This window comes from Macrotis lagotis, chromosome 1, assembly GCF_037893015.1.
Source record: "Macrotis lagotis isolate mMagLag1 chromosome 1, bilby.v1.9.chrom.fasta, whole genome shotgun sequence".
NCBI lineage: Eukaryota > Metazoa > Chordata > Mammalia > Peramelemorphia > Peramelidae > Macrotis > Macrotis lagotis.
Window position 1 is genome coordinate 472,799,484 of NC_133658.1, and position 25,743 is coordinate 472,825,226.

Sequence of the window (25,743 nt, forward strand, 5' to 3'; positions counted from 1 at the left end):
TTATAGGTGTTAAGATCTCAATGACCCCTTATGAGGTATGTTCAAATGACAGTTGCTTTGGGGTGGGGGGGAATGTGCTGTTGAGCTCCCTTCCATTTCTAAAATTCTGTGTTTTGGTGAAATCAACCAAGTATGGTTGTTGATAGGGCAAAAATGTAATTGTGGCAATTCATGTTTACATTCCATTCCATAAGCATTTAGTAAGTATCTCCTGTTTTCTAGGCACTAGGGAGACAAAGACAGTGACTCATGTATCAGAAAACTGAAGAGAATAGATAACTACATGGTGAAAAGACAGAGATAACAGCAATTTCTGATGCTGTAGTCTATAGATATGCCATTTTTCCTTTTTTCTTATGCTGACTTATAGCTCAATGTTACCATCTCTAGTCTATATAAAAATATTTGCTTTTTATAAAATATAAGCACAATATTTCACTTGCTCATAGAGTTTTCTCCAATATGTAGTTTTCTTTAAAGAGCTAATGGGGATACAAACATTTTTCAAATTATTATATTTTCAAGTTTACCTTAAAAAATTACACTGCATTTTCATTTTTCTAGAGAGGGATTCCCATCTTGCAGAAAGACTACAGTTTAAAATCGTGTCACTTAATTTAAGAGACCAAGATAAGTAACCTGTATATTTGTTGTCTTGTTTAGTTAAGGCACTATTAACAAGTTTTTAGTTGGAAGAAAATAAGCAAAAGGTTTAAGCCCTGGGCTAATAGAGTCTTTTTTTTAACTTTTAACTACTCTTCATCCTTTCTTCCTTTGTATATGCAGAACTGAGAGAAGATGGCATATAGTAAGCACTTAATAAATTAGCCCAGGGACTTAGATTAGTTAGGTTAATGTAATTAGTACTAGTCTTCCTTAAATCCCACTTCCTCTTATTCCTGACCTGTTGCACTAAAGTTAGTTTATAACTTAAATCCTGTTACTACTCCACTACATCCTGAGTTTAACAATTCTTAGGGTCAAAGGATTTTAGATCTGTAAGGAGTTCACCTAGTCCAATCCTTAAGTTTTTCAGTTAAGTGAATTGAAGGGACAGATGAAGTAATTTGTGTGAGGTCCCACAGGATTTAAATAGCAGAGCTAGATTCACAATTAAGATTTTTGGTTTTTTATTCCAAATTCAGTGCTCTCAGCTATTATAACACACTATCCTAAAACTTCTGATTATGGTTTCTGGTTCAAGATAGAACATGCAGAAAACAGAGTAAGTATCATGGACAATCAAGTGGATTCATTAATTTAGAATTTTAAAAAAAAAGGATAAAGAAGCATATTAATAGATAATCTTAACCTGCCAGAAAGTCAGCTTAATCATTTATGATATAAGTCAATCATTCATATCTAAGGAGATATGCAGAGTAAAACAAGTGGGATTTAGGGTGTCTTTCAAAACACAAAGCAGATGAGTAAATGGTGAAAGTAACAGCTAGAACAAGTCTCAGTGCACTTTATCAAGTCTTACGTATATAAGACAGGTTACATAGTATTCAGAAGATGAAACCATGAGAAGTTTATGAGATTTATGCCAGTATACATAAGGAGCAGAAGTCAGAGGGGAAAGAAGAAAAAGAGAACGAATATAACCCGTTGCAGGTTTAGAGAGAGATAGAGAAGAAGCTATCAGGTATTCAAAGTTTCTAAGTAGAGGGAAGGAAAGTGACTCATTGTTTGGACAATCCTTTAGGCCCTGAGTGGAGAGCTGGCTTTCCTCACTTCACACCAGCAGTTCTGATCATCAATTTTTTTTAAGCTAGAAAATAAAGAATTTTTCCCCAGAGAATTTTATGCTGATCTAGTTTTTCAGAATGTGATTGAGGTTCCAGATAATCTAACAGAAACTGTAAAACCTCATAATTTTTGCTGAATTTTTATATTATAACCTGCTTTATAATGACCTCGTTTACAAAAATGAAAGATTTTTCAGGGTCATGGAATGGTCAAAGAAATCCAAGTTTATGAAACTCAGTCAACAAGTCAACCTTTTAAATTTCTTTGAAATCAGTCATTTTAAAATCCTCTTTAATTTTCATACTTGTCCTTTAACTTTATCTTACGCACCAGTCAACAACTGCAATCTTGTGTCTAAATCTGGTATAAAGTGATTTTAATTCCTCAAGTTAATATTGTGTTCAGTGATATTTTTGTAAGAGCCCTACTAAAACTATTTCCATGTCAGGAAGGTTATTTTTAATTCTATGATTAACTTCTGTGGAGCTTGCATCATTTTCTTCTACTCAATATCTAGCCAGCAAAATAAAATGCTATGCATCACAATAAAAAGATAGTCATTAATTTGACTAGAATCATAGATTTACAACTGGAAGAGACATTTATAGGTCATCCAGTCTAGACCTGTGATTTCCTGTGTAAGGAATTCTCTCTACTGTTAAAGGTCATAGGATCATAGATTTAGACATAAAAGGATCTTATAAGTCATCTAGTCCAATTGTCTCACTTTACAGATGACAAGATGAGGTCCAATGGGATTAAGCAATTTGCACTTAATAACGAGGTAATATATGACTGAACCAAAATTCAAATCCATCTTCCCTGACTCCAAAATGCAGGACACTTTCTGTTTTATGGAGCTGTGTCCTCTTCTCTTATCATTTTATGACAAAAATCAGTCACAAAAAGTTACATAATTAGCCCAAGGTCACACATATGCTAGCATCCATGCTGAGATTTGAATCTAGAATTTATGACTTCTACTCTAACATTTTTGGGGGGAAGGGTGAGGGGGGGAAAAGGTGCTGTTTGCCCAACCTGTCTAAGAAGCTTCATTATTTGATCTTTTTAAAAAGGAACTGCTATAAATTCTTTCCCTTGGGAAAAGTTTGGGGCTTGACTGGGGTCTCTTATCTGTTAGTAATCTGGTGAAGGGTGCTCTCATTTTTGGGGCAGTACTATAGGATATCCAATTATTTTAAGGATTCTAACCATAGGTAATTAGATATTACTAAATTTTAAGTGCCCATGTAGATTCTGGGGCACTGAGGTTTTCAATATTGAAAATAATGCTTCTTAGACTATAGTTTTTTAAGAAACTATTTCTTTACACCAATTTTCCAAAGTCCATCTAGGAAGAGAGAAAAGAGCTGAGGATATGGAATCTGATGACTTGAATGTTCTCAATAAGCACTAAATATTAATAATAAGAACTAAGCACTCTGCTGAGCCCTAGGGATGTAAAGGAAAGCAAAAGGCAGTCCCTGATTTCAAAGACAGTCTAATGAAGAAGAAAAACTAAAACAACTCTGGACAAAAAAGTTATATACAGGAAAAACTGAAGATAATCTCAGAGGAAAGGCATTAGTATTAAGAAGGATCAGAAAAGGATTTTTTTTTGTATAAAGTAAGATTTTTAAGCTGGGATTTGAAGGAAGCCAGGTAAGAAAGGGAAAGACGTGAAATGGGAGAATATTCCAGGCACTGGTAGATTCTTGTGAAATGCATGGAATCCAGAGATGGAGTGTCTTATTCAAGGAAAATGTCAAGTGTCACTGGATCACAGAGTATATGGTGATAGAAATATAAAGTGTAAGCAAAAAACACCAAGAAGAGGATTTTATATTTGATCCTAAAGGCAATAGGGAGCCAAAGGAGCTGACTGAATAGGGCAGTGATATATCAGATTAGTCTTTAGGAAGATTAATTTTACAGATGAGTGGAAGACAGACTAGAATGGAGAGAGACTAGTCAGGAATTCCAACTAGCAGGCTACTGAAATTATCCAGGTGTGAAGTGAGGAAAGTCAACTCTCCACTTGGTGCCTCAGTTTCCTTATCTGTAAAATGAGAGAGTAGAATTAGATGTCTTCTAAGGTCCCTTTCAATTTTAAATCTATGATTCTGTGAATTTATGAAAAACCAGTTTGATTGGGTACTGATTTTTTTCCTTAATTAGGTACTGTTATTTTTCCTTATACTGGAAGTGTATAAATTTCTTCCGATAATGCCATATTAGGAAAAAACAAACAAATAAGCCAGCAGTACTTAAAAACATAGATAAAATGGAAAGTAAGGCAATACAGATTTATTTAGTTTTAGATGTCCTTAGATATGTCTGAATATATGTGGAGATTTTGACTTATCCAGGCAAGCACATAAAGGCAAAACTTTTCTTCATTTTTGCCAGAAAGGTATTCAAGGAATATTTTTTTTTTTTTTTGCTGCTTTTCTCATGTATAAAATGAGAGGAATTAGATTACCTCTGAGATCCTTTGCAATTTGAAATCTATGATCTTATGATCCAACAAAGATATCATGGTTCAGTTTTACTGGGTTCTGAAATAATGTTTGTTTGGTTTTTCTCAAGGAATCATACTCTAGAATTGTCTAAATTTCTGCTGATTACCCCATGTTGAGAAAAGCAAACAAATAAACAGACAAACCACTTAGTACAAAGATAAAATAGTTGGGTGAAGTATTACAGATTTATTTAGCATCTGGTGACTATAATAATCTTTGAATATATTTGGAAATTTTACTTTCCCATGGACAGAATACACATACCACACACACACACACACACACACACACACACACACACACACACACACACACACGTTTCCATTTTGTTGTTATACAGACATTTCAGTAGTGTTCAATTCTTTGTGACTCAATTTGGCATCTTCTTGGCAATGATACAGAAATGGCTTGAGAATTCCTTCTCCAGCTCATTTTATAGATAAAGAAACTGAGGCAAAGAGGGTTAAGTGACTGCCACTGAGTGACACAGCTGGTAAGTGCTTGAGGCTGGATTTGAACCTAGGTCTTCCTGAATCCAGGCTCTGCACTCTATCCACTATGTGTGTGTGTGTGTGTGTGTGTGTGTGTGTGTGTGTGTGTGTGTGTGTGTGTGTGTGGATATAACACATACACACATACACACAAAAGCTATTACTTTTCTCTTGTTTGTGTCAGATAAGTCCCTGAAAAACACTTCCATGCCTTATATTAAAAAGAACCATATCTGCAGATTAGATTTGTGATACCTTGAATTTTTAAATATAAATCACTAATGACCTAAAACTATTATCCAAAGAAAACTGTTTTCTTATCTCTACTTTCTAATGCTGATAAGATTTCATGCTTTGAATACAATTTTTAAAAGAATTCTTTGTTCTTTGTACTTGCCAGTCTCTTCTGGCTGATGCAAGGACCTGAACGATCATGTTACACATCATAGGTATGTGTACATACCTCTCATGCAACTTGTTCACATGTCATAGACACATAAGACACTCAGTTTTCCCTTCACAGAATCACTGAATTTCATCTTATCTACCCTCAGGCATGTTATCTGACCAAGAATCTCCTTTATAGCAGCTCCAATAAATAATCATCCAGTCTTTGCTTTAAGACTTCATGGGGGGGGGGGGCAGCTAGGTGGTGCATTGGATAGAGCACTGGCCCTGGAGTCAGGGGGACCTGAGTTCAAATCCTGCTTCAGACACTTAATAATTACCTAACTGTGTGACACTGGGCTAGTCACTTAACCCCACTGCCTTGCCAAAAAAAAAAAAAGACTTCATGAGGGCAAAGTAGTCTATATCAGTTATGGGGATATTTCTAATTATTATAGGACCTCAGAGTCTGTAGGGTCTTCTAAATCAGTTTGCACTCACTCAAGAGTGTCCTCTATGATGTCCCCAACAAGGAATGACCCAGGCTTTACTTAGCATCAAAGAATCATAGATTTGGATCTAGATGGGACAACATGATTTGCTGGAGGATGCAGCATATAAAAAAAGACCAGTAGTAGTCAAGTAGGGACAAATAAAATATTTAGAAAAAGCGTTCTACAATTAATAGTTGTAGAACTTTTCTTAAAGTAATTTCCACACAACTTGGAGAGCTGGGTTCAAATCTTTTTACTGCTCCTGTTAGTTACTCTTTATGTGACCCTGAGCAAACCCACTTATTCTCTGACCCTTGGGAGTGAAAGCATAAATAGCCTCATTTTACTGCTATGGAAACTGACTCAAAGGAGCATTAATGACTTGCTCAAGGTCACTCAAGTAGTGTTCTTTTCACTATTTTATAGGTCCTGGGCAATGTTTCAGGGCAGTCAAAGTGCTTGTCCTGAATATACCAAGACAATTGTTTCTTTGCTCTCTTTAATTTATTCCTTTTTATTCTTTTGATATATTCCTTGGGACATATTTAGTATAATCAAGGCATTCACTCTACTATCTGTTTGGGTTATTTTAGGATGTTTTATCCTGCAAATTATTTAGAACTCTACCACAAGCTATTAGCTTCCAAGGCATTCATTCTTGGGATCTTTAGAAACCTCCACATCTGAAATCTTCAGCTGGTACAGAACACAGACACTTATGTAATAAGTTAATTGTAGATTCTGGTGGATCATAGGTCACAGTAGCAGATTTGTATTGCTGTTTTTTTTCCTGAGAATCAAGTTATCGATTTTTTTTTTTTGTGCATAAGAGATAGTTATCTGTACTGAGAACATACGGAGCCAATAACAATTAAAAGAAAGCGTAGCAAGGCTAATAGTAATGGTTGACATTTAAGGAAGTTAGATGGCACAGTGGATAGAGAACAGGACTTGAATTCCGAAGTTTGAATTCAGCCTCTGACACTTACTAGCCGTGTGACCTTGGGCAAGTTACTTAATCATGATTGCCTTGCATCCAGGGCCATCTCCAGTTGTCCTGATTCATATCTGGCTACTGAACCCAGGCTGGTTCTGGAGGAGAAAGTGAGGCTGGTGACTTAGTACATGTAGCACCTCCTCACTCAAGTCAAATTCATGTGCTTGTCATGGTATCACCTCCCTGATGTCATGGTCTTCTTTGAAAATGCAGAACAAATATTAATGACTGACATTTATAATAATATTTTATAGACATTAACTTGAAAAGACATGTATTGAAAAAGAACTGGATTTGGAATCAGAGAACAAAAGCTAAAATCCAGGTTCTACTACTTAGTAATTTACCTTGGGCAAATCCAATTTATTTATTTTTTCTCTGTCATACAAGGCAGAAAGATGGCACAGTGGCTAGAGAGTCGAACCTGGAGACTGGAAGAACTGAGTTCAAATTTGCTTCATGAATTTGCATAACATCCTTGGGCAGAGGCCATGCTAATCTCTGTATCATTCTAATTTTAGTATATGTGCTGTCAAAGTGAACACTTCAAATCTGACCTCAGATTTTTCCTAGCTGTATGACCTTGGGTAACTACTGTCTGTCCCAGTTTCCTCAATTGAAAAATGGGAATTGTAATAGCACCTATCTCACAGGCTTGCTGTGAGGATCAAATGATATATTTGCAAAAGCATTTGGCATAGACCCTGGTTAGTAGGTGCTTAATAAATCCCTTTCCCTTCATTTTTTAAAACGTGAAAAGTTGACAAGACGATCACCATTACCTCTTCCTGTTCTAAATCTAATGATACTTATAAGAATCCTAAGAGATAGGGAACATAAATATCATTAGGTCCATTTTAAATATAAGGAAATTGAGATTGAGAGAAATAAATATTTTGATCACATTCATATAGTTAGAAAGTACTAAATCTAAGACTCTATCTAGGTTAGGTTCAATGATGAACCAGTGCTTTCTCCTCTATATCATATGAGAATTGGTCCTTTGAGTGGGTCAATAATTTTCTTTAGAATATTATTGACTTAGGTTTATGACTTTTGACACTTAGTGGTTTAAAACTAGACTGGTTTATTTTTCCTCTGTTTATTTTTGTGTATTTTCTTTCTCTTTTGCATCTTGAGGCATTTCTCCAATGAGAATGTTCTTGTAAATTCTAAAAATAAACAAATAGTCATTAGTGGTGTGAGAGTTGCATACAGCCCATAATTTTTCATCCCACTTGGGTTGGTCTAATTATACCTAAGAGGCCATAAAAATAAGAGTGCTGGGAGATCTTTAACTCCACAGCATCCAGAGTCCATAAATTGTTGAAATTGATTATTTCAGCATGAATCAGACTGATGCATGTAAGAAAGAATGATAGCAACAATAAAAAAAAATCATCACTCAGTAATTGTCCAACTTGCCTACAGTTGGTGTTGAGTTCTTTATTTTAGATTGTAAGAATTGTTTCGATATGGCAAATTCTACCTCCTCCTGCCAGTAACAACATACTCACTCAGGTATAACATGATACTATTTTTTTTTGTTTTTAGTTCTTCTCTAATGCACTTGTAAACTAGTTTTCTAAGCATATTAACTTTCTTCTTCAAATAGGAACCATAAGGTCAGCTTCCATGCCTTATCTAAATTTTGTATCTCTCCCAAGAAAATAAAAAATTATGATATATGCAGTAGGTGCTTAATAAATGCCTCTTGAACAAAATTGTTGAATACAATTAAATGGAAAAAGCCCTAGCTAATGATGCTGATGGTATATAATGTCATGTAAAGATAGATGCCATGGGAGCATTACTGAATCATTTAATCAGTATAGATATATATTTGTGTTTGAGTGTTTTTTTGCATCAGAAATTATAAATTTCTACTTCTTCATCCTAACTCCCTGGTCTAATCCCTGTTGTGACCATTAGTGCATATTTTTCCAGACAACTAAACTAACCAAACACTGACATGTACTAGCTGTTAATTAGGATTGACTTTAATTAATTCTTTTTAAAGCATGGAATATATGAATTTATTGAGCTCACATATTTATATAAACATCAAGGATTTCAAACAAGCTTAATGAACACAAAAAATTAGACAAATATTCATTAAAAGGAAAAAAATGCACAACTCCTAGGCACTATGTAAAATTTCAAAGGCAAGATAGGAGTGGGAATGGTTATTAAATTCAAGGAGAAAGAAATGAAATGAAAACGTGTAATTAAAATAGTTTTTATTTATATTATTGTTCAGTCATTTTAATTGAGTCATGACACCATTTGGGATTTTCTTGGCAAAGATATTGGAATGATTTCCTCTTCAGCTCATTTTGCAAATGAGGAAACTGAGGCAAGCAGGGCTAAATTATTTACCCAGGGTCATATGACTGGTAATTATCTGAGGCCAGTTTTGAACTTAGAAAAATGAGTCTCCAGATCTAGCACTCTATGACCTAGCTGCCAAGGCTTTATAACATATTTTACCTTCATTATCTCCTTGATTATCATCACATCCCTATAAAATAGGCAATACAAGTGCTTTTTTAGTATAAGTTCTGGAGATGGGGGAAACTAGCTCAAAAGCACTGTGGCATCATAAATGGTTAGGGATTTAGAGGAGATATCTAAGGGCATCTAGATCTAATGACTCAGGAAAAATTCTAATCTTCACTGTAGCTCAGGCTTCATTTCCAATCTATTACTATATTGTCTTTTTTACCTTTGTGACATCTCTTGTATATAGCCTTTCTCTACTTCCATAAGACTCCACCATAGTGTAGGTCCTGCATTAGACTACTGGAATAGCCTTCTAAATGCTCTCCCTATCTCAAGTGTCTTTCCACTCCAACTTATTTCTCACCTTACTAAACTGTCAAAATCATTACCCTAAAATTCAGGTCTGACCACATCACTCTCCTGCCTATTAAACTCCAATGGCTCTATATTAACTTCAGGCACAAATATAAAATCCTGTTTGGCATTTAAAGCCTTTTACAAACTTGGTTTAATCCTCCCTTTCCATTCCTCTTGTAGCTACTCTCTATTTATTCTTCAGGCTAGTTTATACTGGTCTATTTAGCTGTTGCTCAGTCACAATACCATCTTCTGACTTCTTTTTCAGTAGCAGTCTCTCCATTTCTGGAATATTCTCACACTTTTCCTTTGCTCCTTGGCTTCCTTCTAGACTCAGATAAAATCCCACCTTCTACAGAAGAACCTTTGAGGTTTCCTTCAACGTTAATGCCATCCCTTTGAGATTACCTTCCATAAAAATGGTGTGTGTTTGTGTGTGTGTGTGTGTGTGTGTGTGTGTGTATTTGTATGTGTGCATGTGTCTTGAGAATGATATTTGGGGGGAAAATTTTAAAAAGAGGAAACAGTCTTAGGATTTACTGAGAAAATTAACAGCTACTAAACTACTAATACGTTGAAGGACTGCATGGTCCTCTGGGGGTCAAAATTGAACATTTACATCTGGGGGTTGAACATGGAAATTCTTTGATTAAAGAGATGAGCTTACAGGGAATTATCAATGGGACCTTTGATTTGTCTGGTGGAGGGAATGGGCATGCTCCTTGGTATACCTGGAGGATGAATGCCAATGATTAAGGATAAACAGGTTGACACAGGTTCCTGTGGGACAGATTATTTGTTTAACCCCAATCCACTTCTTTTCAAGTCAACTACCTTACTTCCATACTGACCTTAGGGTCATTCTTGACTCCTCAGTCTTACTTGAACCATATAACCAATCAATTGCCAATTCTTTTTGTTTTTAACTATGCAATTTTTTCATTTTTTTTCTATACACTTAGTCACAACCCTAGTTCACCCCAAAGACATGAATCTGAAGCTTTAATTTAGAAAATCTCTGATTGATCATTGACTATAAGGGTTTTAAATAAATTAATGAATTATTGATCTTTTTTTAACATGTTTTTGAACTTTTACACAGCTAGCTCAATTGATATTTTGTTAAGAAAGTATGATTGGGGGCAGTTAGGCAGCACAGTGGATAGAGCACTAGCCCTGGAGTCAGGATAACCTGAGTTTAAATCCAGTATCAGATACTTAATAATTAATCTAGCTGTGTGACCTTGGGCAAGTCACTTAACCCCATTGCCTTGCAAAAAATAAAAATTTAAAATAAAATTTAAAAAAGGAAGTGTGATAGACAAGAAACATGCAGTTCCTTTCCTTCCCTCCCCAAACAACTTTCACATCAGTCTTCTTTCCAGTCTCCATATGCACACGCACACACACACACACACACAGCAATTATAAAGAATACAAGATGCATTTTCAAGGAATTGGGAGTTAGCTAATACAAGTACTATGGTATGTGAGCATATGTTGTTTTGTGTATAAATTCATGAGAAAGGAGTTCTATTTTTTTCATATAACTAGAACATGCTGGGTCATCATCAATTCATAAGTATAAAGTTCTATTTAAAGAATTTATCATTAATTTCTGTATTTTTATACAGGTTATCATATAAATATAAATATATATATATAAACATGAGGGTACTTTAAATATTTTAGGTCATGATGACAATTGTAACACCAAGTTTTAACTAATTACGCTCCGATTATTTAGAGTATTGTAACATTAATTATAAAAGTAAACAGACCTTCGTACTTTCACATTTGGTGACTTGAGAGATTTTATATGCCTTGATTTCATCAATAGAAAATATTTCTTGAGATTTCTAGTTGCCTACAAGGTGTGTGTGTATATATGTGTATATATATATGTGTATATATATATATATATATATATATATATATATATATACACATCAACAGGAATGAATCAAAATGAAATTGGTATTTATCAACAAGAATATGTAAATCAAAGAACTAGGAAGTTAATTTTTTTTGTCATATATTATGTTTAGGGAAGATATTTTATTTGATCTTAGTATTTTAAGAGAAAAGTTGAATACTGGAAATGATCCAGACAAATGGATTAAAATGTTTGGGAAATAACACTTATGAACAAAAGTTAAGAGAAATTTAGACCAAGCTTAAGATTCAAAGAAAGTGGTATAAGTGGAAAGATTATTTGATTTGGAGTCAGAAATTCAGCATTTGAAACTTGTCTTTGTCAACTATTGTATGATCATGAATAAGTCTTTCCACTTCTCTTTGGTAAATTTTTTTCTTTTGGAAAATGAGGATATTAAATCAAATATCCTCTAAGGTTCTTTCCACCTCTAAATCTATAATTATTTAATTTTAGTGAAGATTAGGTTTCTATTCTACTAAAGATAGAATTTTGAAATTTACTGAAATTGCATCAAGAAAGTCTAAGTTTGTCAAAAGGAAGATTTCTCATATAGGATAGATGACAAGTTACACATTCCTGCATATCTTCAAAAATTAGAAATGTAGTTATATAATTTATGTCATTGTCTTTTCATCTAATCTGTATCTATCCTGTGTGTCCCTAGTTATTTACATATTGTTTCCCTCATAACAATGTGACCCTGAGAACAGTTTTTGTCTTTCTTTATATCCCCTGTGTCTACCACACAAGAAATATTGTTAATCTGGACTCAGACATTTGATATTTACTAGTTGTGTGAACTTGGACAAGTCACTTAACCCCATTGCCTCACAAACAACCAAAAAAAAAATTACTGAATGAAAATGTTCAGGCCACATCTCTTCTCTTATGGTGTTCTAGGTAGAATCATTTAGTTTCAGACTTTTCTACATTTGTGTACATAGTTAGATCCATCCTTGACAATTGAACCAGTCTCAACACAGCCCTTGCTCCAGCATCTATTCTAATTACTCACCTAATTCCCATCTAATTATCCACTAAAATCACTCTTCTTCTTCTCAAAAAATCTTTAAAGATGCAATCTTTCTTTTTATTAAATTCATGTTTCTTTGTTTGGCATTTAAAGCTCCCCAAAATATAGCTCTCTACCTTAGCCTGTTACATTATGCTACTCCTTGCTATGAATCTTTCTCTGCAAAGTAGATTATTTTGGAATGTTTTTTCCTGCCTCCTTTCCTCCTGTCCCCATGTCAATAGTATCATTACCCACCCTCTTCTATTGAATTGGGTCCTTTTTTTTTTGCCCAGCTTCACTTAGCACTTTATTTTTCATCTGTCTAATATACTTTACACATATTAATTTACTTATGTATATATGCCTTTTTCTACTAAAATATTGCCCTTAGAGATTTTAGGCATCCAATAAAAGTTGAATTGAATTTGTTGAATGAGGGCATGGACCAAGTTTTACTTAAACTTTTTATCTCCTCTCTTACTATTCTTTGTACCCAAGAGAGAGTTAAGAAGTTTTTTGCAGAATCATTTGTGGAACATGCTGAAATATGTGACACTGAACAAATAGCAGAATATTTCCAAAATCTGTTATCTTTAGTTCAGCAAAATGTAAAATGGGATCCACTGAGAAAGTTTTTAAATTATTTTTTTATATCTAGTGACATATAAAATAGATGTTGTTTTATGTATGATTTATGTTGCTTTTTTTAGAGGAAAAAAGTTAAGCATTCAGTCTTCAGCTATTACTGTAAATATTTTTTTAACTTTGTAATAACTAGTTATAAAGGCAGAAAGGAAAATTGAATGTTATTTACAATAATTTTAAAATATTTAAAATCTTATAATGTGAATATCAAAAATATTTAATGATTTCTTGGGATGAAGGCTGTTTTGTAAAGATACTCTAGCATATAGTTACAATTAACCTAAAAGTATACCATCCTAAGGTAAAGCAGAGGAGATTAAAGAGGGGAAGGAAATCCCTTTCATGCACAGGGCATGCTCAAATCTGAAGGCCTTTCTGTGGTAACTTCCCACCTTACTAAATACAGTTCAAGACAATTGTTAAGTAAAATATAAAACTTTGATTGCACAAAATGATCACATATTCAATTTGTTGACAATTTAAATTTATAATGGGTAAAACAATATCTATGCCAAGCTAAGTGGCTTTAGGAAGGTTTATTCTTATGCCAAATTGTCTTGGAAAACAACAATTTTTGACATTCTTCCTTATCTATCCCCCCCACCCCCAATTCTTCCACTCAGAAAAAAAATCAGACTAGGAACTAATGTGCCAGCTCAAGTATGGGTCTAAGGAATAAAAGTATTTTCTCTAGTCCATATAAAATAATTAACAAGCAGTGTACATTTTTTAAATATATTGTTAAACTTGAAGGTAGTCACCTTGCCATCCAAAAAAAGAAATGAGAAAAAAAATGACTTGCTGCCCATGAGGCATTACTTGATTAGATCAGCTAAATTTTCATCACTTAAACAGCATGCAGCAGGTGTGAATGTGCACATACGTGCCTCGTGGATCTGTTCACATATACACATATGCCTTATCGATCTATCAATCTATCATAAATAGTCTGTCAGAAGATCCAATCTAAAAACTGTCAGAAATGGGGAATATTCCTGTCCCAAAGAAATGAAACAGGTACTCTCTGGCCAGGAGTTCTTAACTGTTTTGGTGTATGTATTGTGGACTCCTGCGGCAGTCTGGTGAAGCACAAGAACCCCTCCTCAGATTTTTATTCTTAAAATAATGGAAGGAAATGCTAAATTTGAATCGGAGGTGAGTGAAAATAAAAATCATTTATTTTTCCATCCAAGTTCACGGAGCCCGTGCGTTCCCTGGACTCGGGGTTTAAGAATTCCTGCTTCGGAGAAAGAAATGATTTTTTTTCCCCTAAAACGTGGCCAGGAAAAGAAAATTACTTTATTTTATGCCATAGATGACAGAGTTCTAACCCACTCAAGGAACTCGACTCTCCCGTGGACCAACCGGCGCCGGTTCCGAAAAGCGCGATGAACCCCTAATTGTGTAAGCCTGAGAGCGTGGATGACACGTGGAAAGGAGAGCCGTGTGCGCGGATCCACGATGCGCGAAACTCCCGTGGAGGGTTTCGGTCTTGCTCTTCCCCACCCTTCACTTCCCCTTCAGTGCGGTCCCGGTGCCTGGCCGCCCCTCCCCGCCCCGGCCCCCTTCTGGATCCCAGGCGCTCGCAGCGCACCTCCGGCCGGCCGGCGGGAAGGGAAGCGCCGCACCTGGAAGAGTCAGCAGTCCAGTGAGCCCCTACCAAAACCCGCTCGGGACCCGGCTCGGGGAGCCTGGGAGTGACAGACCACACCCCTTCCCGGGTCAGTCCTAGTCTTTCAATTGGCTGATAGCGTTCCCTTCTCTCCCTCCTCCCCGGGAAGAGAGCGCCAATTGTGAAGCGGAGATGGGAAGGGAGCGACTAGAGCGCCGCTTCCCATTGGCCGCCGCCGCCGTCGCTCACGACTCCCGACTCCTTCCTTGTTGTCCGGGACGTGCTTGTCTTTTGAATTTGGAGCTGAGGGGAGGAGGCCGCCTCTGAGTGCGCGAGGCCGGCGCTCCCCCGGCGCGTTGCAGGAAGGTGTCTCGGGAACTTGGCTCGCAAAGTCCCCGTCCTGCGCCCCGCGCCCCGCGCCCCGCGCCCCGCGCCGGCCTGCCCTGAAAGCCCGGCCGCTTCAGTGAAAAGATAGTCTGTGGGGAGGGCGGGAAGCGGCAAAGCCCTCTGCCCCGGCCAGGCCCTCCCTTTGCCGGCCACTTTCGGGGCTCGGGGGCTCCCGGCGCGGGGCCCGCGCTTCGAGCCGCAGCCGCAGCCGCCCGGGACTCGCCTCCTGCGGCTGCTGCACGGCCGCGCGGCCCCCGAGACCCCTAGTGTCACCTCCTCCTCCTCCTCCCTCCGCCACTGTGGGGCGGCCCCGGGCCGGCTGCGGGGAGGAGCGAGCCTGCGGGCCACGGGCCGGGCCGCCCAGGGCCCCCGCGGCCGCCCGCGGCCTCTTCTGGTCCGTCCGCGGCCGAGGGCGGAGGGTTACTGAGAGCGGGACGGAGAAAGTTTGTGCGTGTATGTGCGTGCGTGTGTACGCGCCCGCGTGTCCGTGTGGTGTGCGCGCGCCTCCCCTCCCCCCCCGCGCCCGCCGGGCGGCGGGGGGGCGGGAAGCCGGCCGCGCCCCCTCCATCATCCCTCTTCCCACCCTTCCCCCAGATGTGCTGAGAGGCACCAGGAGGGAGGAGGAGGAGGAGGAGGAGAAGCGGGAGGACCCGGCTCCTGCCTGGCGCGAGCCGACTCTGCCCATCCTACCACCCATGGAGGCTGCGGGGTCCTCGGCCGAGGTCGGGGCAGGAAACGGGGGCAGCGAAGCGAGTCCTCCTCCTCCTCCTCCCCCCCCGCCCCCGCCCCCGCCGGGGCCGCCGGGGCCCGGGGACTCGGAGCCCGCCCGCTGCTCCAGCCCCGCGGCGGGCCCGGGCGCGCCGGAGCTGCCCGCCTACAAGCTGCAGGACTTCGACACGCTGGCCACCGTGGGTGAGTCTCCCTCCCCGGGGCGCGGGCCCCCCGGGCGCCCGATTCAGACAAAGGCTCGGGGTGCGCGGAGCCGCGCCGCCCCCGGCTCACCTGCCCGCGCCCGCTCCTCCCCGGGCGGGGGGCATCGCGTTCGCGCCGCCGGCCCCCGCGAACTCAGTGGGCCGAGGCCCGGCCCTTCCCGAACCGGCGTCCGCTCGCAGTAAACTTGCTTTTGTTTTGTTTTGTTCTGCCTGGTGACAAACTCGGGTGAGCACCCTCGCGCTGCCCTAATGTGCCAGCATGCCTGGTAGAGGCGTGGGCACGCCAGAGAGTCAGCTGCATGCACCAACACTTTTTAAACTCATCTCCGTATTATAGTGAAGAGGTGAGAAACTTGTAAGTTTTGAAAATGCTAAGCCGAAAGGGCCGGGTGGCACACCCTTTTATTTTAGGTTTTTTTTTTTTCCTTTGCCAGCCAGTGGGGTGAAGCGGCTTGCCCAAGGCCACACAGACAGGTAATTAGGAAGTGTCTGAGGCCGGATTTGAACTCGGGTACTCCTGACTTCCGCGCCCCCTAGCCGCCCCTACACCCTTTCTTTTTTTTTCTTTTTTTGAAGGGGCATTACACCCCGACTAACATGTCCTGGACTCTCCCGTCAGCTTGTTTATATTAGCCTGCTCTTATTTGTGCTTGGTATTTTGTTTATGCCCCGACTGTGTAGCACGGTATCGGCAGCTCATTTCTTTTTCGGAGAAGATTTTGACCCTTTGAAAACATTTTCAGTCATGCACCTAGGCTAATTCCAAACCATGTACACAAGTTTATTGTATCCCTCATGATGCTCGTTTTTTGCTGAGGTGACTGGCCCAAGATGTTGATAGATACAAGTAATTTATCGTTGCTAGCAACTCTTCTCAATCTAATCTTGAACAATGTAGAATGACAGGATTTTAGAGATCACCTTGTCCCATGCCTTTTATTTTTCAGAGGAGGAGTCTGCAATGAATAGAAAGATTGTGACTTGCCCCAAATCACACGCAAGCTAGTCAATAGCAGAGCCCGGACTAGAATTCATAATATCAGATTGTCACATCAGCATTACTATACCATCCTTCCAGAGAGCTAAATGATAAATCAGTTTGGAAGATATTAGACAAGGCTGAAAGATACTCATAAAAATGGTCATTTAGGGTTCCAGGTTTGAGGGCAGATCTTTGAACAGGATGTGTTCTATTGTTCTATTGTGCTAAGAGACAGAAAAAAGTTGCATGTATCCAAAAACTAGTGCTGGTGGCAGCTCAGATTTTTTCTTCAGTTTGCTTTCCTCCAAGCTGATTGAAAATATGAACGACAGTTTGCGTGGATGAACAAGACAGCTCTGTGGATTTGTAAGTACAGGGCTCAGAGGATAGAAGGACTTATGAGCAGAAGTCAGAGATAAAGGTCTCTGAGTGATTAGTTAAGGGAGCATTGAAAGCATTAAAATGTAACATTAGAGCTACAAGAAATCTTAAGAATCATCTGGGTTTTTTTTTTTGTATTTGGAAAAATACTCAGAAATGTGGATTATGAGCCCAACAGTTCACTCAGTAGTGGTGGAGCTGAGGATCAGAACCCAAGTCTCGTAATACCTGCTTCAGTGAGCTTTGCCACTATTCCACCGTCCTTTTTATTGTAGCTGTTTTAAGGTGCAATGAGGCTGAACCAGGGTGATGTGGGTTGCAGAGTTAATGTATTCTGTCCATGATATGTAATCACGTGGTGTAGAACAGGAATAAGTCAGCAGAAATGTACCCTGAAGAAGGATTTGTGTTTGGAACCCTTTGAAACACTAGGGGCATCTCTTCTACTTGTGTATAGGCTAGCATTCTCCTCCACCTTCCAGCTTTTGCTTAGCTATCTGTACATATGTAGTTTTTGTCCAGTAAGGCATATACTCTTTGGGGTCAAAGATTTTTGATTTTTGTTTTTGTATTCCTAACACAAACCCGACATATAGCAAGGGCTTAATAAATGCTTGTTGAATTATGTTGAGTAGCATAAATACTTTTATTTTAAAACTTGGGTTAAGTTTGATATGAAGGTTAATGATTCAGGAGAATCTTGTACAAAATCTTGGCAGTTATTGGAGGTGAAGGTTAGAGACTGACTTAAAAGTGGGCTTCAGAGTGCTTAGAATACTCATTTCATACACATAATAACCAAGCTTAGAAGAGTATTTGAAGTGTGTGTGTGTGTGTGTGTGTGTGTATATATATATATATATATATATGAATATATAAAATAAACATCAGTTGACTTTCTTGTCTTTTTTGGTCCAGGAAAACAACATTTCCTAAACAAATTTCCTCTTTCAAATGTTTCCTTCTCGCTTACTTAAAACTTTCCCTGTTTTAAAAATATTTTGGTCACATAAGATATACTTAAGTGAAATAATGAATCACTATCAAGTATATTTTATCTAAAATTGTAAACTATCTTAAGTACTATTTCAGGAAGTTAGCTGAATTGTAAATCAGTATTAGACTAAGACAAAATAACTCCTAATTTAAGTTACAGAAAAACAGAGGTCATAGAATGCTGGAATCAGAAAAAACAAAACAAAAGTCAGAGGTTGTAAATCATTCGATTCAACCCATATTGGGAAAGCTTTTCTCCATAATCCCTGGCAAATGATTATCCACCTACCTTCTTGAAGCTCTCCAGTGATAGAGAGCCCATAATCTTCTGTAGTAGTCTATTTTAACTAGTGCCAATTTAATAGACACTGTTTACATTTTGAGCCACATTCTCTGTCCTCCTCCTTGCACCCAATTCTCATAAGTTTTTCCCTCAGGGGTTAGGCAAAATAACTCAAATTCAATTTCCCTGTGACCGCTTTTTAGATTAGTCTCTCTGAATCTTATTCTATATGCTAAACATCTTCAGTTCCTTCGATTATTCTATAGGCATGATCTCCAGTTCTCTCACCAACTTAGTCACCCTCCTCTACATATGTTCCACTTTGTTAATGGTCTTTGAAGTCCATTGACCAGTTTTCTAACATGAATTCATTTTAGTGAACCTAGTTTCCTTAGGCAATTTATGGTTATAGGGATTGGCCTATGACTTTGAATAGGTTAAATGGTTTGCTAAAGCCAAGATGTGTCAGTTTGCTCTTGAGCCCTGGTCATCCTAGTTCTAAGGTCAGTTCTCTACTGTTTCGTTTGAATTATTATTATGGTCTTTGAGTCCTTTTCTGTGTCTTCTTATTGTCTTATTTTTTTACTGGTACTTTAAGATTAGTATTCATTTTATGTTCATAGGATCAGAGGTGTACTGTGTATAGTGAATAGAGAAACTCTGACTAATAGCTGGTGTGAGGATGGAGATTTAAACACTGACTCCAACTGGTCTTTTTTTTCCCCCATTATTTGTATCACACCTGCCTCCTAAGGGTAGGCTTATTATAGAATTTCTGAAGACTTGAAGGATCGGTGGAATTTGTTTAGGCAAACAGATAGGCATTGCTTGGAAGAGAACAGCATGAGTCAGGTACCAGAGTCAAGATTAAGTATGTTATATGTAGAGGTTGAAGTCTGCCTTTTAACACATACTGTCTTATGTGTTAAAGTGTGCCTATTTGACCCTGGGCAAAGCCCTTAATCTCCCATTGGTAAATGTTTGAATGCTTTAAGTTTTAGAGAAGGTGGGCATCTGCTTTGATAGATGGAATTTCCTTGCCTGGAAGATCCCTTTACTAATGAAATCCCTATAGCATCATAGCTCTGGGGTCTTTATCCTAGAAGCCATCTATCTAGTAATTACTATCTCTGTTTTACAGATGAAGGAATTAAGGTCTAGGGAAGATGACTGCCTTGTCCAAGATCATGCAGGGATTGAATTTTGAATTGGGATTTGAACTTCAGAATCCAGATTGCCTGCTTTTATTCTCTATGTCCTTTCTCACATAGACTAAAATTCTTGAGGCGAGCTAGACACTGAATTATTTATATTTTTTATATTTACTGAACATAATTTTTCATAATCAATACTTTTAAAATTGATTTTTGAGAGTTATTGGCACACAGAAGGGAAGTGGCATAAAAAGTGTCATTAGACTTGTGTGTCTGGAAAATAGCTGGGATAAATGTAATTCAGAAGATTACTGGTCACTTTGTGTGTAATATTTATGTGATAGCAGAAATCTAAGAGGAAGATTGGTTAGCTCTCTCTTGTGCCATCCCATTCTCACCTCTCTCCCTGTCCCCTAACCCTCCCACCCTCAGCTTTAGAGGATATAGGTGAGAGAATCACAGAATGAAAAAGTTCAATCGAGTTGCTCCCTGACTGTTGGAAGAAATGCCCACAATGAGGAGATCACAGATTCATCCAAGTATTGAAACCACAGTTTACCTTGGCACAGCTAGTCACACAGATCTGCCAGTGGTAAATTTTGTTTGTTTTTTGTTTTCTTTCTGCTTCATTAGTCAGCCAGGCTAGAAGGTAGAATTACTAAAGGAGCTAAAGATAGCATTAAGGTTAGAAAAGGTTACTTGTAACTCTTCACTGACATCTCAGTCTCCATTCCCACATCTTTTCAGTTAGATAGAACATAAAATGGAATTTTCTCTTATGTGGTTCCTTGCAATTTTTGTGAGCTGAAGCAAAAAATTTTATATGTGTATATATAAACAATTATCTATCACATATATATATAATATATAAAACACAATATAAATATAATAAATGTTTATTGATTTCTCTACATGGTTGCTATTTTGTTTTTGTGGTAATGGCTGCTACCTTAAGCTAAGCTCATATACAAAAAAAATAGTTAAGAGCAGACTGAAAATTTTCACAACCTTGGCTTCAAGGTACTTAAAGTTTGGAGGGGGAAAACATCACACTTATGGACTCAGGATTTTGATACCAAACCAGTGCCTTTTTTCTGCTTTATCATTCTTCAGGCATATGCTTTTTTTTTTTTTTTTTTTTTAGGTTTTTACAAGGCAGTGGGGTTAAGTGGCTTGCTCAAGGGCACACGGCTAGGTAACTATTAAGTGTCTGAGACCGGATTTGAACCCAGGTACTCCTGACTCCAGGGCTGGTGTTTTATCCACTGTGCCACCTAGCTGCCCTAGGCATATGCTTTTTACATCGCACTTAGGGACTTAGGATTTTGATACCAAACCAGTGCCTTTTTTCTGCTTTATCATTCTTCAGGCATATGCTTTTTAAATCAATCCCTCCTCAATCTTCAATAAATTGTACTATTTGCTTATAGAGTATAGATTTGTTATTTCTAGTTTTGAGTTGAAAAAAGGTAATTTTTATTTTTTTAATACATGGTGTCTCTTTGCTTTGCCATATGTGCAGATTTAGTTGTGTAGGATAGGAAAGATGTTTGTATGTTTGTGATTTTTGAGAGTTTTAAAGGCAAATATTTTGCTCCCAAAGATCCTACCATTGGAGAATCACTTCTTTTGTTGTGAATATTTTGTTCATTTATCAGCTTGTTTTTAAAAGGTATACTTTTCTGGCCAGGTGATACCAATACTTAATGTTTTGGAGTGAATTAATCAAGAATTTATTACACAATTACTATATACCACATCTCTGAAATACCAACTCAGAATTAAAGCAATCCCTGCCATTAGTTAAAAAAAGCCTATGTTCTGTCTAGAGTGACATGCACATATTTAACTATATATCAAATATATATATATATATATATATATATATATATATATATATATATGATTTTTTTGGGGGGGGAAGACACTAGCCATGGACAAGTGGCATCTGCTCTGTATTTTGAAGATACCAGAGATTTTAAGTTCAAAGAAGGGAGAGCCCCTTCCAGGCTGGGAGATAGTATAGGCAGATACATAGGGATAGGGGTTTGGGTGTTCTGTGTGATAATCAATAATCAACAAAAAAGTCAGTTCAGTCACACTGTAAAATTTAGGAAGGAGTGTAATGTATAATCTTAGAAAGACTTGGGTATTTTTTTCTTTCTTGGAAGGAATCAGGATAGTGCAAAACATAAGCTGGATGATTGACAGTGGGAAGGAGAGTTCCAAATGCTATATGAGTAAAGGGAGATAGCATGGTTTAATAGGGAAGAGTTTTAGATTTAAAGGATTTGGGTTTTTGGTACTTTATTATTTGACAGTTTATGGCAGACACTTACCTTTCTAAGTCTCAGTTTGCTCATTTTTAAGGTTTTGGACGAAATGACTTAAAGTTCCTCCAGCTCTAAATTAATGAGGAGTTTTGATTATTGCCTTCAAGATACTTACTAGTTTAGATAAAGACCTCAATACAAGGGACCAATATAATGGAGCCAAGGAAGTCAGGTGGCTAATTTAGGAGGGTATGATATTTTAGATTTGGGGAATGACATGAATAAAGACACAAAATTGGGAATGAGAATGTTATGTTTATGGGAACAAACCTATATGACTAAAGAAGATCATTCATATTGGAGAGCAATTGCATTAAACTGGACGGAACCTAAGAGGTCATCTAGGTCATTAGTGTCAAACGCAAATAAAAATGATTTCTCAGGTCTGCATATTGATATAGAAAAATCACAAATTTAATATCTATGTTGTATTGTACTTTAGTTTATTTTATTAAACATTTTCCAAATTACATTTTAATCTGGTTCAGGACACTCTTGGGAATTTTGCTGGCCAAATTTGATATCTCTGATATAATACACAAACTCCTCATTTTGTAGATGGCAGAACAGAGGGGAAAGGATATTAAATGACTGAGTTTTTTTGTTTTTTATTCTAGGTTCTCCATCAACAGGGCCTCCCATAGACTGTGAATTTTGGAGGGAAGTACAGTCAGAATCAGAAAAATAGATGCTAATAGTAGTTATAGTATTTCAGATTTTAGAGCTGGAAAAGACCTTAGGTAATTTACTACTGTAACAGCTTACATTTTGTAGATGTGGAAACTCAAGCACAAAGAGTACTATATTTCCAAGGTGTAAAAGCTTGTCTGGAACCAAATTCTTCTAACTCATCTAGGTGGTTTAGTAAAGGTAAGCATTCTGGGCCTGGACTCAAGAAAACCTGAATTCAAATATGACTTCAATACTTTATTAGTTGTGTGACCCTAGGCAAGTCACTTAACCTCTGTCTTCTCCAATTTCTTTAACTGTAAAACTGGATCCGTAATAGGATCTATCTCCCATGGTTGTTATGAAGATCAAACAAGATGATAATAATAATAATAATAATAAAACACTTGGCACTGTGCCAGATAAGCACAATATTTAATACATGCTTATTCCTTCCTTCCCCTCTGCAAGTTCAGCACACTTATTCATATACTGTATTTTTAGGGAAATGTTGTCTTTCTGTTTTAAAGTGTATAAAGGACCAAACTGTTAGTCTTTTAGAGGTGGGAGCATTTGCATTCATGAATAATTGATATTATACTTATATTAGTGGTAAATTTGCAACAAAAAAGTTTGCATTGACAGCCTTTCTGACATACTTAAAAATAGTTCTTTTTTATAGTTTAACAATCCTGCCTTACACATTTGTTTTGGTTTAATTCTTTTATTATCAAATAAATTGAATTTGAAGTTCATCTTGGCACTAATCAAAATTATTATAATTTCCCAATAATGACTTTAAATTTTTGAAGTTTTATTTTATGTGTGTATACATATATATATATATATATATATAATCAGCTGACATATCAGTGTGTGTCATAGAAAAGAGACAAGTTCAATTTTGCTGTAGCTATTCATTGCTTATGTAACATTAATTTATCGCAACATATAACCTCATCTATGTCTTTTTTCCTTGTCTGTTAAATTAGGGAGTTGAATCTGATATAATGAACTATGATACCAGTTTGGCTATAAAGCTTTTGATATCAATATAGCCTTTGATCTGAGATAGGATTTCAAAATATTTTTACGTAAATTATCTATTTGATGATTGGATATTTGGTGTAATAATGTAAGCTGGCTTTGCCTCTTACACAAACTATATTGTCCCCCTCAAAACTTTGATATTTTTAATTCTGAAGCAACTACTGATTTATATTGTTATGTTGTTACTCCCCAAAACAAATCAAAATGTTATTTGGTGCAAGTATATGTAGGTTATGTGTGTGTGTGTGTGAATATATGAATGTACATATTTATGTATATCTCCATAATGTTATAAAATGATTATATACCTAAGAGGTGTTAACTGCTTAGAGCTTAACTTTTTGTTTAGTCTGGTGGTTTTCCAGATGATGAAATATTAAGATAGCTGATGTTATATGAATGGATATCTAATTGAGTTTTCTACTACTTATATCTAATATATATTAGTACAACAGAAACAGAGACCTTAGAATATTTAGGCAAAATGGAAGACTCAAAAAATAGAAACCCAGCAGTTTTAATGTTACAATTTCCTCTTCCTTCCTCTTTTCTTGTTTCCATTCCTACTCAAAGGGAAGATGGAGAAAATAAGTAAGAGAAAAGGGAAATGCTATTTTCAAAAGGAATTTTAAAATGGAAAATAGTTGCTTAAGATGATAGTGAGATCTTCACAATCAAAATCCTTCTTCTCCCCCCCACTCCCAACTTCTTTTGCTTGGAGAGCATGCCCCTAGTATGAAACTCAGAATGTGTTTTCCCATTGAAACAGTGGTATCAATGATGGTTAGATACTAATAAGACCTTCTACTAATGATATTCTATAAATTAAGTTGATGAATTATAACAACATGCTTGGTTTTTGGAAACTATCAATACAAATAAAAATTGCACGTTTCAATCGGATATCCTAGAGCACAAACTTCCTTCCCCCATTTGCTGGGATGCTCGTTCTTGTCCCCTTAGAGAAAGTAAGGTGGTTTGTGGTTTTTCCTTTGCTCACACTTAGGAGGGACCTCTGCTTTTCTCAGGACTATCACCTACCAGGTATCTTGATGGTCTTGGTTGGCCAGGGCTCATCTTTCACTCCTACTATGTGAACCTTGGTAAAATGTTCTTTCCCTAAGCCAAGCCTGGACTCTGACCCAGTTTTGAGAACTAGTATTTTGAGAGAATGCCATTCCTGCCTTTATAGTAGACTCCACTTAAGGTGACCCAGTGCTGTAGGAGCTGGCATCTGTATTATTTTTAGTATACTTAAGAATGGAGGAATAAAAGGAAGACCATGCTACAAGTGAAGAATGTAGTAGTGAGGCTTTTGTGAACTAGCCTAGTAACCAAACCATATAATAATGGAGTTTTGCATCCATTTTCCTTAAAAAGTTAAAAACTTGCTTATAAATTGGGAGTTACCTTTATATTAAGTCAAGCCAGCAAGCATTTATTATTTACCTGCTTTGTTCAAAAATAATTCTTTTACTGTATTTTACCTCTAAAGTTTCATAGACAGGGAAGAAAGTTGACTTTATTATATTAAACTATTTAATTACTTTTTTGCAAATTGAATAGTAAATACTGGTATAGATCAATCTTCTCTCTTTCTATTTCTCTTTATTTGGTTGTATATGTTCTCTTATAGTTTCTGTTAGCTTCTAATCACTGAATCCTGGTCATTGAATCCAGTCTCTACCCTAAGCATGAACTTGTTCCACAGTATCCATCTACTGGGGTATTATGGAGAAGTGTGGAGATTTTAAAGTTAGAGTACTGCACTTGGACTTACGTGACCTCAGGCAAATCATTTCTTTCCTCTGGAGTGTACTTTTTTCATCTGTATGAGGGAGTTGAACTGGATGACCTCTGAGGTTC

At 37.4% G+C, this 25,743-nt stretch overlaps 1 protein-coding gene and 1 non-coding gene across 4 annotated transcripts in view; one reads left to right on the top strand and one right to left on the bottom strand.

The window, feature by feature from the left end:
- Positions 1-7,075: 7,075 nt before the first annotated feature.
- LOC141510571 (U6 spliceosomal RNA) lies at positions 7,076-7,185 on the bottom strand. The gene has a single exon (XR_012475033.1). It is a non-coding gene; the product is annotated as a U6 spliceosomal RNA (small nuclear RNA).
- An 8,352-nt stretch (positions 7,186-15,537) lies between these two features.
- The window catches only part of PRKX (protein kinase cAMP-dependent X-linked catalytic subunit), a 124,758-nt gene continuing 114,552 nt past the window's right edge, over positions 15,538-25,743 (top strand). For all 3 annotated transcript variants that reach the window (XM_074213617.1, XM_074213616.1, XM_074213618.1), the window contains exon 1: positions 15,538-16,009. In XM_074213617.1, coding sequence (XP_074069718.1) covers positions 15,553-16,009 — 457 coding nt within the window. In that variant the 5' untranslated portion in view covers positions 15,538-15,552. The remainder of the gene's footprint in view (positions 16,010-25,743) is intronic.